Source organism: Pongo abelii, chromosome 20 (genome assembly GCF_028885655.2).
Source record: "Pongo abelii isolate AG06213 chromosome 20, NHGRI_mPonAbe1-v2.0_pri, whole genome shotgun sequence".
NCBI classification, from domain to species: Eukaryota; Metazoa; Chordata; class Mammalia; order Primates; family Hominidae; genus Pongo; species Pongo abelii.
The window spans coordinates 872,656-887,190 of record NC_072005.2 but is presented as its reverse complement, the minus strand read 5'-3'; the positions used below and the strand labels follow the sequence as shown (position 1 = coordinate 887,190).

The window sequence follows — 14,535 nt, the reverse complement described above, 5'->3', positions numbered from 1 at the left end:
AACTGTTTTAGAATGACAGAAAATCTGCAGGGACAGTGCAGAGTCCCCGCACCCCCACTTCCGGGCTCCCTGCTCTTCTGTCTCCCGTCTGTGGCTGTCACGGCTGATGAACCAACATCCATACGCCACCGTTAACTCCTGAGGCCCACGCTTTGCTTGGGTTGCCTCAGTTTCCCCCATGTCCTTTCCTGCCCAGGACCCCACGTGGTGTTTAGGCATCTCCTCAGGCTCCTCTGGGCTGTGACGGTTTCTCAGAGGCCCGTGTTTCAGATGCACTGGGCGGTCCTGGGGCTGGTCGGGTGGTGTGGATGCCCTGGAGTAGTTGGGCTGGTGTTTCCTCAGACTGGGGCAGGAGTTTTGGGAGGAGGACCTTGGGCAGGAGGACCCTGATGTCCTGTCTTCTTGGGCTGAGGGCACCTGGTGAGGGCGTGGGGCAGGTGTCTCTGCCTGAGGTCCCTTCCCTCTGTCCACGCTGAGCTCCGGGGAAGGACTCGCCATGTGACCCACGCATTTGGGTTTGGGGAGTTCTCCTCCGCTCTGCCTGTGCTCCCTGCACCACCAAGGCCTGGGTGGTTCTGGGCCCGATAGCAACTCACCCCCCGCTCCTGGCTGGGGCCTTGATCAACTCAGGAGCCCCTGACCTTGCCCGGGAAATGCTTCCACGGAGGGTCCGGGCCACAGGTCAGCGTGACCAGGCCCTCTGCAGCCTGGGTGGGCAATGTCCGGAGGGCCCTTGTGTGCCTCAGTGGGGCGAATGCTCCCCAACCCTGCCGATTGAGGCCTCCAGAGGCTCTGGGAGGTGGGCTGCTCCTACCCTCCTGGGGTGGGGGGCTGCACCCTACCTGGCTCTGGGCCTCAGGTGAGCAGCATGGACACCTCTGTCCTGGGGGTCTCTGTTTGTTTGGGAGCAGGTTCCTGAAAGTCCCTAGTGATCAGTGCCCAGGTGCTTGGGTCTGACAGGGTGGGCAGTGGGCAAAGCTGAGCAAGGTGAGGGGGACAGAACCCACAGCTTCCAGGGAGAAACAGCGCCCCCTTGACATGCATGGTTTTTTTCTTTGTTTTTCTTGAGACGGAGTCTTCCTGTGTCACCCAGGCTGGAGTGCAATGGCATCTCAGCCCGCTGCAACCTCTGCCTCCTGAGTTCAAGCAATTCTCCTGCCTCAGCCTCCCAAGTAGCTAGGATTACAGGCACACACCACCATGCCCAGCTAATTTTTGTGGTTTTAGTAAAGACGGGGTTTTACCATATTGGTCAGGCTGGTCTTGAACTCCTGACCTCAGGTGATCTGCCCACCTTGGCTTCTCAAAGTGCTGGGATTACAGGCGTGAGCTACCATGCCCAGTCTTTTTTTTTTTTTTTTTTTTTTTTGAGACAGAGTCTTGTTCTGTCACCCAGGCTGGAATGTAGTTGTGCAGTAACAGCTCACTGCAGCCTTGACCTCTCTGGACTCAGGTGATCCTCCCGCCTCAGCCCCCCGAGTAGCTGGGACTATGGGCATGCACCACCACACCCAGCTAATTTTTGTATTTGTAGTAGAAATGGGGTTTCGCCATATTGTCCAGGCGAATCTTGAACTGCTGGACTCAGGCAATCTTCCACCTTGGCCTCCAAGTGCTGGGATTACAGGCGTGAGACATCACATGTGGCCAGGCATGGTGGCTCACTCCTGTAATCCCAGCACTTTGGTAGGCCAAGGTGGACGGATCACCTGAGACCAGGAGTTCGAAACCAGCCTGACCAATATGGAGAAACTCCGTCTCTACTAAAAATACAAAATTAGGCCGAGCACGATGGTTCACGCCTGTAATCCCAGCACTTTGGGAGGCCGAGGTGGGTGGATCACCTGAGGTCAGGAGTTCGAGACCAGCGTGGCCAACGTGGTGAAACCCCGTCTCTACTAAAAATACAAAAATTAGCTGGGCGTGGTGGCATGCGCCTGTAATCCCAGCTACTTGGGAGGCTGAGGCAGGAAAATCGCTTGAACCTGGGAGGCAGAGGTTGCAGTGAGAGGAGATCACACCACTGCACTCCAGCCCAGGCAACAGTGCAAGAATCCTTCTCAAAATAAAAAAGAAATGATGTACATGCATCTCCTCCACTGGGTGGGCTGTGTGTGTGTGTGTGTGTGTGTGTGTGTGTGTGTGTGTGTGTGTGTGTGTGATCCCCATGGCGAGCCCCACCTCTGGGCGTGGCTGTCCCCCCACCTGGCACAGGGCAAGGCACCAGGCTCACCCCAGACCCGAGCTGCTCAGAGTTCCTGTAGCATCGCTGCCCTTCAGGTGCCGCAGAAGTCAGACACCGTCCTGCGTGGCCCTGAGGGCTGGTGTTTCTCACCCATTGCTTGTTTATTTTTTTCTTTTTTGAGACGGAGTCTCACTCTCTGGCTCTGCCACGTGGTGGCTCACGCCTGTAATCCCAGCACTTTGGGAGGCCGAAGCAGGCGGATCACTTAAGGTCAGGAGTTCAAAACCAGGCTGGCCAACATGGTGAAACCCCGTCTCTAGTAAAAATACAAAAAAATTAGCCGGGCATGGTGGCGCGCACCTGTAATCCCAGCTACTTGGGAGGATGAGGCAGGAGAATTGCTTGAACCCGGGAGGGCCGTGGTGTCTCCCATCCCCACGTGCTCCAGTGCGTGGAGGGCCGTGGTGTCTCCCGTCCCCACGTGCTCCAGTGCGTGGAGGGCCGTGGTGTCTCCCATCCCCACGTGCTGCAGTGCGTGGAGGGCCGTGGTGTCTCCCGTCCCCACGTGCTCCAGTGTGTGGAGGGGCCGTGGTGTCTCCCGTCCCCCCCTCACCGGGCCTGGCCTTGTCTTCCAGGACTCCTCCTATTTTGAGGACTTCTCCAACATCTCCATCTTCTCCTCGTCCGTGGACTCCCTGTCAGACATCGTGGACACGCCCGACTTCCTGCCAGCCGACAGCCTCAACCAGGTGTCCACCATCTGGGATGATAACCCTGCTCCCTCCACCCACGATAAGGTCAGTGCGCCCGACACCCCCAGCCAGCCCCGACCCACCAGCGTGGCCTCCCCAGCCCAGGACCCACACGGTCCAGTGAGGTCTCAGTCTCCCCCAGTCTGCGTGCCGATGGCTGTGCCTGTCACTGTCGGCGCCGTCTGTGGCCATGGATGAGGTGGTTAGGTGAGGGTCCTCTTGTGTCCTGAATAGGAGAAGGCGATCTCCAGGACATCTGTGGCTACCACATCCAGGCGGTGCTCCTGGCATGAAGTTGGGGGGGGCCAGGACGCTGCCCAGCACCCTGCAGTGCCCAGTATGGCCCCACCCGAGAGGGACCCTGCCCCATGTCCACCGCACCCGGGGAGTCCCTGGTCTAGAGAAGCACAGGAAGGTGATGGGACAGAGAAGCGTGGTCAGGGAGGGCCCCGTGGAGAGGCAGCGCCCAGCGGGCCCAGGCAACGTGGCTGTCCAGGCAAAGGAACAGAACCTGTGGTGGCATCCAGTCCCATGGTGCCCTGGGTCAGAAGTGGCCGTGTCCCCGCCGGGGGGAGCTGAGAGGGCAAGGTTGGCAGAATCCTGTCCCAGGGTGGGGAGTTGGACATTGTCCTTGGGGGCTGCGGGGCTGGGGTTTGCCTCCAAGAAGCTCCTGAAGGACCTGGGTGGGCCAGGCCTAGAGCAGGGGTTGTAGGGCAGCAGGGCCCTCAGGTTCTTTGGACCTAGCCTCTAGCCGTGCCACATTGCCATGCAGTGGAGGTGTCTGGTGAGGGAGGCATAGCCAGGAGCCAGGCCTGGGGAGTCCCTTCCCCTATCCGGACCTGTCCAGGAGAGAAGCTTCTAGACTTTGGGAGCGGACGTTGGACATGTGTCTGGGGCTGAGCGCCTTCTGGTGAGGGCCCATGCCAGCCTCCCTACGCTCCCGGCACACTGGTGGGCTCACACCCATAGGCCGCTCTCCCGGGCCCTCAGGAAGGATGCAACCCGGGCAGCAGAACTCACGAGCTTGGGAGCCCAGGCAGGAAGCATCAGGGCACCCCACAGCCACGGTGGGCAGCTCAGGAAGCGTCAGGGCACCCCGCAGCCACGGTGGGCAGCTCAGGAAGCATCAGGGCACCCCGCAGCCACGGTGGGCAGCTCAGGAAGCATCAGGGCACCCCGCAGCCACGGTGGGCAGCTCAGGAAGCATCAGGGCACCCCGCAGCCACGGTGGGCAGCTCAGGAAGCATCAGGGCACCCCGCAGCCACGGTGGGCAGCTCAGGAAGCATCAGGGCACCCCGCAGCCACGGTGGGCAGCTCAGGAAGCATCAGGGCACCCCGCAGCCACGGTGGGCAGCTCAGGAAGCATCAGGGCACCCCGCAGCCACGGTGGGCAGCTCAGGAAGCATCAGGGCACCCCGCAGCCACGGTGGGCAGCTCAGGAAGCATCAGGGCACCCCGCAGCCACGGTGGGCAGCTCAGGAAACATCAGGGCACCCCGCAGCCACAGTGGGCAGCTCAGGAAGCATCAGGGCACCCCGCAGCCACGGTGGGCGGCTCAGGCTTGGTCCCTCTGGCACAAGGGCCCAGCGGAGCACTTCACCCAGCCCAGGGCCTGTGCCTTCCCGGCTAGCTCCCAGGTCCTCAGCAGGGCGTGAGGAAAGAAGCCAGGGCCTGACCAGCCTGCTGTGGACGGCACGAGGGCATCTGAAACCCAATGCCCGCCAGCCCCACCGGGAATGGTGACTCAGCCTTCCAGGAACCCGTGTGGCATCTGTTTTTTTGTGTTTTGTTAATTTAAAAAAAAAAAGGAGAGGGCAACTGAGTACAGGTTTCTAACCTTCCTGTGCCACGCTTCCACTTTCTGTAAAAACCTTCAGGAGTGTTCCTAGTGTCAGAAAACGCAGAGGCTGTGGAAGTCAGTTCATTAGCATCACTATCCCTGTGGTTCCCACACACTGCTGAGAACCTGGCCCGGGCTCAGGCAGGCTTGGGCGGAAACCTCACCCGTCTCAGGACGTTGGGGTTCAAGTGGGGGACCGGGTCTAGAAGAGGTGCTCTTATTTATTTATTGATTTTGAGACAGGATCTCACTCTGTCGCCCAGGCTGGAGTGTGGTGGTGCAATCTCAGCCCATTTCAGCCTCGACCTTCTGGGCTAAAGCAATCCTCCTGCCTCAGCCTCCCGAGTAGCTGGGACCACAGGCACACGGCACCACGCCTGGCTAATTTTTGTATTTTTTGTAGAGACAGGGTTTTATCATGTTGCCCAGGCTGGTCTGGAACCCTGGCCTCAAAAGATCTCGCCCGTTCTGCCTCTGCCTCCCACAGTGCTGGGATTACAGGCCTGAGCCACGTACCCGGCCGGGATTCTCTCCTTTCCAATTCTTCACACTCACTTTTTTTTTTTTTTTTAAGACAGAGTCTCTCGCTCTTGTTGCCCAGGCTGGAGGGCAATGGTGCGATCTCAGCTCACTGCAACCTCCACCTCCCAGGTTCAAGCTATTCTCCTGCCTCCTCAGCCTCCCTAGTAGCTGAGATTACAGGCATGCACCACCATGCCTGGCTAATTTTGTATTTTTAGTAGAGACGGGGTTTCTCCATGTTGGTCAGGCTGGTCTTGAACGCCCAACCTCAGGTGATCCACCCGTCTCGGCCCCCCAAAGTGCTGGGATTACAGGCGTGAGCCACCGTGCCCGGCCCACGCTCACTTTTTTTTTTTTTTTTTTTTCTGAGATGGAGTCTCGCCCTGTCACCCAGGCTGGAGTGCAGTGGCGTGATCTCAGCTCACTGCAACCTCTGCCTCCTGGGTTTAAGCGATTCTCCTGCCTCAGCCTCCTGATTAGTTGGGATTACAGGCGCCCGCCACCACACTTGGCTATTTTTTTTTTTTTTTTGTATCTTTAGTAGAGATGGGGTTTCAGCATGTTGGCCAGGCTGGTCTCAAAATCCTGACCCCCACTCTGGGAGGCCTCGGCCCCCCAAAGTGCTGGGATTTACAGGCATGAGCCACTGCACCCTGCCCATGCTTACATTTTTTATGGTTCGTATTACCGTTAGGATTTTTGCTTTTTAAGGGTGGGTATATTCCAGAATCACACAGACCTTAGTTTGGACCCTGCCATCCCCCAGCCATCCGTCCCGGGGTCCACCCTGTCTCAGTGTTGGCGTCTGGACAGCGGGCATGACGGGCCACACCACCCCCCTGACCCACCCGTTCACAGGCTTTACACGCCCAGTCAGTTCAGAGACTCCCGGGTGGGCCACAGACTCATCCAGAGGCCTGGCACACCTGGCTGCCCAGGCCTGGGGTCAGCTCCCTGAGGACAGTGCCACTGCCCACCCCGGTGAATCTGCATGGGGCTCCGGGCAGTCCTTCTCCCCCGGGTGGGGCCGCAATGGGACGTGTCCTCTGGTCACTACAGTGGCAAGCGTCCTCGCCCCATCCCTCACAGAGGAGCTGCTGCCCTCAAGGGGCCTTGGGGACTGCACCCACGGGGGTCCTTGGCGAGTGCAGGGCTGCCCTGGGCCACCCACCCTGTGTGCTGGGAGCTATCGGGTGAGGGACAAGGCCCACGCCCGCCCGCCCCCACTGCCTCTGTCTCCTCTTCCCCCTCGAGAGGGAGCTCCCAACCCCTTGTCTCCCAGGCCCCCGAGGGCCTCCTGCACTGCATGGGGCTGGCACACAGTGGGTCACTCCTGTCAGACCCCTGTCCACAGCCTTCCCAGCAGCTCCCGCGGGACCATGCTGTGTTGTCTGTCAGAACTAGCCGGACACCTTCCTCCCAGGCACTCCAGGCAGGCACACCAGGCATCAGTGAGAAGGCAGCCAGGTGCTGGCCAGGAGGAGCGAACCTTAGGCCCCAGGGAGGTGCCCACTGGGGAGGCTTGGGAGGCACCAGGGTCACCCTGAGAACAGCAGGAGAGCAAGACCCAGGGCCCTGGGGAGCGAGGATGGGGAGCGAGGATGGGGCAGTGGGGAGCCTCCCTCTGGTGGCCAGGCTGCGAGGGCCCACCAGCTGTGACCTGTCCCCTCCGGCCCGGGCCAACATCCTGCTCCCCTTCCAGCTGTTCCAGCTCAGCAGGCCGTTTGCAGGCTTCGAGGACTTTCTGCCCTCCCACAGCACCCCACTTCTCGTCAGCTACCAGGTGAGCTGGGCCCAGCCAAGAGCTCCCTCCCCTGCCCTCTCATGGGACCTAAGGAGAGGGCTCAGCACAGGAATCTCCATTGTGGGGAGCGCGTGGCTGGCCTAGAAGCTGGGAGTGCCCATTTTACAGCTGAGGAGACGGAGGCCCTGGGGGAGGGCAGACAGAGCCATTTCCCACCCCTGGGTCACTCAGCTGCCCATGGTCAGCCTGGCCCCTGCCCCTGCGGGAGCCCAGTGCCCACGGCCACTCAGGCTTGCAGTCTCCACTGAGCTCCCACCACGCACACAGGAGCAGAGTGTGCAGAGCCAGCCAGAGGAGGAGGACGAGGCTGAGGAGGAGGAGGCGGAGGAGCTAGGGCACACAGAGACCTACGCCGACTACGTGCCGTCCAAGTGTGAGTGGCCTGGCTGCACCCAGCTCTGGGACAGGTTCAGACCCTTTTGTGGGACCGAGATCCTGCAGGTGACCACCGCCCGCACAGCTCCACAGGGGGAATGTGAAGCTTCAGGGAGGGCCGGAGAGCCCTGGGGACAGGTTCTACAATCCAGGCTTATACAAAACCGGGGTTCGCAGGGGGGAGAAGTGAAAAGGAACCTCAGAGGCACTGGGAAGATTTTTATGCATTTCCCCTCCTGCAAGTCGCTGGCCACGCCCCCAACCAACCCAGCAGGCCGTGGCCACGCCCCCAACCCAGCCAGCCCTGACCACTCCTCCACCCAGGCATTCCTGGCCACGCCCTAAAACTGCCAGCTCTGGCCACGCCCCAGACCCGCCCAGCGGGCCATAACCGGCTCTGGTCACCACTTGGCCATACCCTTTACCTTGCCCTCTGTCCTTGCCTCTCCAGCCAAGATTGGGAAGCAGCACCCAGACCGCGTGGTGGAGACCAGCACACTGTCCAGCGTCCCGCCCCCAGACATCACCTACACCCTGGCCCTGCCCTCGGACAGCGGGGCCCTGTCTGCCCTGCAGCTAGAGGCCATCACCTACGCCTGCCAGGTGACCGCATGTCCCCACCCCAGCCCAGCCCGTGTCCGCGAGGGCCCTGGGGAGGGGCCGGGGCCGGCACCCCCAGGCCCTGACGCCTGCTCTCTGGCCACAGCAACACGAGGTCCTGCTCCCCAGCGGGCAGCGCGCGGGCTTTCTCATCGGCGACGGGGCCGGCGTGGGCAAAGGCCGGACAGTGGCCGGAGTCATCCTGGAGAACCACCTGCGTGGCCGAAAGAAAGCATTGTGGTGAGGCCCTGCCTGGGGCAGGGGGTGGTGGCGGGGGGGGGGGGCAGAAGCAGGGGCGAGGGGGAAGCGTGGGCGCCCCTGACGCCCCCACCCCGCAGGTTCAGTGTCTCCAACGACCTCAAGTACGACGCGGAGCGCGACCTGCGGGACATCGAAGCCACGGGCATCGCGGTGCACGCGCTCAGCAAGGTAGGGGCTATGCTTGGCAAAGTACGGGGCAAGGTGGGGACCGTGCCCTGCAAAGCGGGGGCTGCTCAGCTGGGTGGGCCGGCAGCCAGAGCAGGCTCTGCCCAGCACTGCTACAGATAGGGAGACCCAGGTCCAGAGCCTGCTGAGCCGGGGCCCCATCCCACACCTGTTCCGTGCGTCCCCAGATCAAGTACGGTGACACCACTACCTCAGAGGGCGTCCTCTTCGCCACCTACTCCGCCCTGATTGGGGAGAGCCAGGCCGGTGGCCAGCATCGCACTCGCCTCCGGCAGATCCTGGACTGGTGTGGGGAGGCCTTCGAGGGCGTCGTATCCTGCTGGGGGCAGTCGGGAGGGGAGGGCTGGATAGGGGGTCGGAGGGAAAGGGAGGGTGGAGGAGTGGGAGAGGAAGGGTGGGAGTCAGGAGAGAGGAGGGAGGGGAGGGATGGGGCTGGGGAAGGGCTGGAGGCCACTGGAGCTCACTACCCTGGATGCGGCCACCCAGCCCCCAGCTTTGCTCAGGGTTTAGGACTCCGGATAGAAGACTTTTCTGGTCCTGGGAGGCTGGCCCTGTGGGTACCACACAAGTGGCCATCATCATTCACCACAGGGCTCTGGCTTGGTTTCTTGGTTCTAGTAAGTGGGATGAGTGACCATAGATGTGGTCATGATGTTTGCCACGATGCCTTGGGCAGAGGGTGGCCACTGAGCTGCTCCCCAAGGCAGGAAGGTGCCAACCCCAGCTGACAGTGTGGTGGGCACAGTTCACTCCCCAGCATCCCAGGGCTCCCATCGGCAGGCTGTGGTTCGGAGGGGCTCCCCCACAGGAGACCCAGGACAGTTAGCAGCAAAGGCATGGCAGGGCACCCCCTTGGCCAGGCTCAGCCCTGGTGCTCGGCCCTGCAGGGTCCACCTTGGGTGTTGGGGTGTTGGGAGCACAGGCTCAGATAAGGGAGGGACGTTGGCCTGCAGCATCCACTTCATGCACAGGACATGGCCGTGGCTTTGCTGTTCAGTTAACGCCGAGACACAGAACATTCAGACTGGCCAGAAACAGAACGGGAGACTGCTGGTGTCTTCACACCCGGCTGAACAGTCTATGTGCAACAATCTACGAAATAGTGATAACCCTGAGATTATACCTCACTGAGCTGCTACGTGGCGGCAGGGCCGGCCGTTTAATTTGTATTCTCCCAGTTTTCCTTCCTCAGACTGCTTTCCTGGAACTTGCTTGCTTTCGTCCTAAAATATTAAGAACGTGGCCGGGTGCAGTGGCTCACGCTTGTAATCCCAGCACTTTGGGAGGCTGAGGCAGGTGAATCACAAGGTCAGGAGTTCGAGACCACCTGGACAACATGGTGAAACCATGTCTCTACTAAAAATACAAAAATTAGCTGGGCGTGGTGGTAGGCACCTGTAATCCCAGCTACCCGGGAGGCTGAGACAGGAGAATCGCTTGAACCCGGGAGGCAGAGGTGGCAGTGAGCCGAGATTGCACCACTGCACTCCAGCCTGGGCAACAAAGCGAGACTGTGTCTCATCTAAAAAAAAATTAAGAGTTCCAGACCATCTTGGCCAATATGGTGAAACCCCATCTCTACTGAAAATACAAAAATTACCCGGGCGTGGTGGCGCACACTTGTAATCCCAGCTACTCAGGAGGCTGAGGCAGGAGAATCGCTTGAACCAGGGAGTCGGAGGTTGCAGTGAGCTGAGATTGCGCCACTGCGTTCCAGCCTAGTGACAGAGCGAGACTTCATCTCAAAAAAGAATTAGGGCCAGGCACGGTGGCTCACACCTGTAATCCCAGCACTTTGGGAGGCTGAGGCAGGCAGATCACTTGAGGTCAGGAGTTTGAGACTGTCTGGCCAACCAAACGGCCAACCCCGTCTCTACCAAAACTACAAAAATTAGCCGGCTGTGGTGGTGGCACACACCTGTAGTCCCAGCTACTTGGGAGGCTGAAGCAGGAGAATCACTTGAACCCGAGAGGCAGAGGTTGCAGTGAGCTGACATTGTGTCACTGCACTCCAGCCTGGGTGACAGAGCAAGACCCTGTCTCAAAAAAACAAAAAAGAAAACAGGTTCCAGGTACCCTCCTCCGATGGCAACGTCCTGCGATACCATGGTTTAGGGAGCCCACCCTTCCTCGCTGGAGGCCCCATCCTCGGTGTGTGTTGTTTAGAGTCTGGGAGGAGCCATCCGAGCCCACACCGATATAATGGTCGTGTAGGGGCCGCCTGCCCGCCCACCCCCCGTGGTAGCCGGCTGCCACTCCGACCTGGGCTTCCCTTGTGGAGTTCTCAGTCGCATGGGTGTTTGCCCCCCACCAGGAAGGTGGGGTCTCGGGTGGTCAGGACCTGGGCTCCTGGGGTCGCCCCCGTCCTTCAGAACACTCCTTAATCCACGCGTGCCTCAGATCGTGTTCGACGAGTGTCACAAAGCCAAGAATGCTGGCTCCACCAAGATGGGCAAGGCCGTGCTAGACCTGCAGAACAAGCTGCCCCTGGCCCGTGTCGTCTATGCCAGCGCCACAGGTGGGGCAGTGCGGATCCCACGTGAACCCCCCGCAGCAGCGTCTTTGCCTGGCTGTCCCCGTGAAGGGGTGTCCCACACGCGTGCTCAGCCTCCGTCTGCACCCTGCTCCTCCTCGGACACTGGGGCACCTCTGCGCCTGTCCCAAGGCCACACTGGCTCTCCTCAGGCCCCTGGTTCCAACCCCTCGGGGCCCCTCATCGGGCGGTCCCAATTTAGTCATCCCCTGACCCGGCCTCCAGGCCCTCCTGGGTTGGGGAGCTGACGGCAGCTTCCCCCCACAGGTGCCTCTGAGCCTCGAAACATGATCTACATGAGCCGCTTGGGTATCTGGGGCGAGGGCACACCCTTCCGGAACTTTGAGGAGTTCCTGCACGCCATCGAGAAGAGGTGAGTGCCCTTCCTGCCCACGTGGAGGGGCGGCGGGGGGTGGGGAAGAGGCCTCAGGCCCATCAGCCCAAGGCCTGGCGCTGCCACGTGTGCTTCCCTGGCACCCAGAGGTGCCGAATGTGCGTCGCTCGTTTCACTGCCTCGGGCTGCCCAGCCCTCCCAGGGAAGCCAGCCCCTCCGCAGCCCTTCCTGCCCCATCCCCGCCAGGCTCAGCTGCCAACTGTGTCTGTGGCCACCAGGGCTCTGCTCCTGCTGACCCTGCTGTCTCTGCGACTGGCTCTGCCTCACGCTCTGAGGGGCTTCATCCCTGTGGGCTCTGGCTGTGCTCACGGGTGCTGTGTCCGTCCGCAGGGGTGTTGGCGCCATGGAGATCGTGGCCATGGACATGAAGGTCAGCGGCATGTACATCGCACGCCAGCTCAGCTTCTCTGGCGTCACCTTCCGCATCGAGGAGATCCCGCTGGCCCCAGCCTTCGAGCGCGTCTACAACCGCGCGGCCCTGCTGGTGAGCCTGGGCGCCTGACCCGGGGACCCCTGTGTGTTTCCCAGGTGAAATTGCTCCCCCGTGGCCTTGAAGATACCGCAGGCGTCATCAGGTGACGGCCCACCCTGTCCTGCCCTGGGGTTTTGTTTTTGTTTTTGTTTTTTTTGAGACACAGTCTCGCGCTGTCACCTGGGCTGGAGTGCGGTTGTGCGATCTCAGTTCACTGCAACCTCTGCCTCCTGGGTTGAAGCGATTCTCCCCCCTCAGCCTCTCGAGTAGCTGGAACTACAGGTGCCCGCCTCCACACCCGGCTAATTTTGTGTATTTTTTGGTAGAGAACAGTGTTTCACCATGTTGGCCAGGCTGGTCTCAAACTCCTGACCGCAAGTGATCCGCCCGCCTCAGCCTCCCAAAGTGCTGGGATTACAGGTGTGAGCCACGTGCCTGGCCATCACTGGGGTTTTTACGTGGGTATGATAACGAGGAATGGGACCAAACCACCGCCCCCCTTCCCGTGGTGCCCAAGCCCTTTGCCCCCAGGTCCTGGCCCACGGCTGGTAGTTGGTAGCCATGTTCAGCATCCATGTTGCTGTGGGCCACATGGCTTGGTCGTTCCCTCCATATTTGGACAGGTCCTGTTTTCTCCCCCTCAAACCCAACAGCCCTGTATGTTCCATGGTTTTTTTTTTCTGAGATGGGATTTCCACTCTTGTTGCCCAGGCTGGAGTGCAATGGCATGATCTTGGCTCACCGCAACCTCCGCCTACCGGGTTCAAGCAATTCTTCTGCGTCAGCCTCCCATGTAGCTGGGATTACAGGCATGTGCCACCAGCCCGGCTAATTTTATATTTTTAGTAGAGACAGGGTTTCTCCATGTTGGTCAGGCTGGTTTGTCTGGAACTCCTGACCTCAGGTGACCTAACTGCCTCAGCCTCCCAAAGTGCTGTGATTATAGGTGTGAGCCACCACACCCAGCCTCTTCACTGGTTTCTTTAGGTGACACAGCCAGCATCTCCCGTAACCCCCAGGGCCGGGTTGCTGTCTGGGGTGGGGCCATCCTGAGCACTTTGGGGTGTGGAGCAGCATCCCTGGCCAGAGTCCCAGCCACCCTAACCCAGCCCACCCAGTCCATGCCGGGACCAGCCCCCAAACCCGACCACCACAGCTGGCCCCAGACATGCCCAGTGTCCCCTGGACAGGATCACACCTGGGTGAGACCCTGGTTGAAAGCAAGAGAGGCGTGACTTCGAGCACCCTGTGTTCTTGGAAGGAGCTGAGCTTGTTTGCCGCAGGCGCGGAGTCTGTGCCGTTTGCAGCACGGCTTCCCCACCACGAGTGTTTTAGTTTTTCAGGTTTTTACCGTACAGGTAGAGGCAGTGCCTCTTACAGTGCACACCCCCAGCGCCCCCATCCTGCCCTAAATTCCACCCGGCGTGGGGATGCCTTGCCCAGCGCTGGTGACAGGTGGGCCGGGGCCCGTGTCGGGAGCCGGGAGCCACAGCTCAGGGGCGCCGTGTCACGTGTCATTGCAGTGGGCCGAGGCCCTGAACGTGTTCCAGCAGGCGGCCGACTGGATCGGCCTGGAGTCGCGCAAGTCCCTGTGGGGCCAGTTCTGGTCGGCACACCAGCGCTTCTTCAAGTATCTGTGCATTGCCGCCAAGGTGCGCCGGCTGGTGGAGCTGGCCCGAGAGGAGCTGGCGCGAGACAAGGTGAGCGGCTGCAGCCTTCAAGGGCTGAGGGCGGCTGGGCCTGCAGGGGCAGAGGCTGCTCTTCTTCCGGGTCCTTCCTGGCTCCTCCCCAGACGTGGGCGGGGGCTGCACCCTGGTGGGCGAGAGATGCCCAGATGTCCGTCTTCCCATCGGAGCCAGCCAGGGTGTCAGAACACCGGAGTGTGACCACACAGTGGGCAGCTCACCATCCCGAGACAGGCAGCCAGCAGACCCGCACCCTGCAGTGCGTGTTGTGGGGAGGCGAGCACAGGAGCAGAGTGAGGGATGTGGCCGTCACCCCAGGCCTGGCAGGTTCTGGCCCCACGGAGGCCCCACAGCAGGGCTGGTGGCTCACAGTCCTCTGCCGTCCCACAGTGCGTGGTCATCGGGCTGCAGTCCACGGGCGAGGCGCGCACACGGGAGGTGCTGGGAGAGAACGACGGGCACCTCAACTGCTTCGTCTCAGCCGCTGAGTAAGTGTCACGGTGGAGACGGGACTGTGGGCTTCCTGCGCTCATGGCCGCCCCTCTTTGTGGCCACCTGTGGCATCACCTTGCCCTCGGCCCCACCAGCAGGAGGCGCTGGGGTGGGCTTTGCTGGGACCCCAGCCTCGGCCACAGAGGCCTTCACCTCTGCTCCAGGTCTAAAGCAGAGGCTTGGAGGTGGACCCCAGACATGGTGGGCCTGGAAGGTTTGGGACATGGTCTCCAGGGGTCTCAGAAGGAGGCTTCCTGCATCCATGCCGTTTTAACAAGGCTGCTGTGGATTTTAGGGGCTGGCCCTCCCAGCTCTCCGAAGCCCCAGCCTCTCCCCTCTCTCCCCTGTTGGTTGAGAATGCCCCGGGAGGGTCACAGCAGCCCCCCTAGATCCCCCCATTGCCTGGGGGTCGGAGCTCCCCAGTGCCTGGTAT

The 14,535-nt window shown here is 61.1% G+C and overlaps 1 protein-coding gene across 3 annotated transcripts in view; it reads left to right on the top strand.

Annotated features, from left to right (window-relative positions):
* SBNO2 (strawberry notch homolog 2) overlaps positions 1–14,535 on the top strand; it is a 75,424-nt gene that overhangs the window by 51,958 nt on the left and 8,931 nt on the right. For all 3 annotated transcript variants that reach the window (XM_063719818.1, XM_024237948.3, XM_024237949.3), the window contains 12 exons: positions 2,821–2,982; positions 7,003–7,083; positions 7,372–7,477; positions 7,931–8,082; positions 8,186–8,319; positions 8,418–8,508; positions 8,694–8,837; positions 10,927–11,044; positions 11,327–11,432; positions 11,784–11,937; positions 13,449–13,625; positions 14,001–14,098. In XM_063719818.1, coding sequence (XP_063575888.1) covers positions 2,821–2,982; positions 7,003–7,083; positions 7,372–7,477; positions 7,931–8,082; positions 8,186–8,319; positions 8,418–8,508; positions 8,694–8,837; positions 10,927–11,044; positions 11,327–11,432; positions 11,784–11,937; positions 13,449–13,625; positions 14,001–14,098 — 1,523 coding nt within the window. The remainder of the gene's footprint in view (positions 1–2,820; positions 2,983–7,002; positions 7,084–7,371; positions 7,478–7,930; positions 8,083–8,185; positions 8,320–8,417; positions 8,509–8,693; positions 8,838–10,926; positions 11,045–11,326; positions 11,433–11,783; positions 11,938–13,448; positions 13,626–14,000; positions 14,099–14,535) is intronic.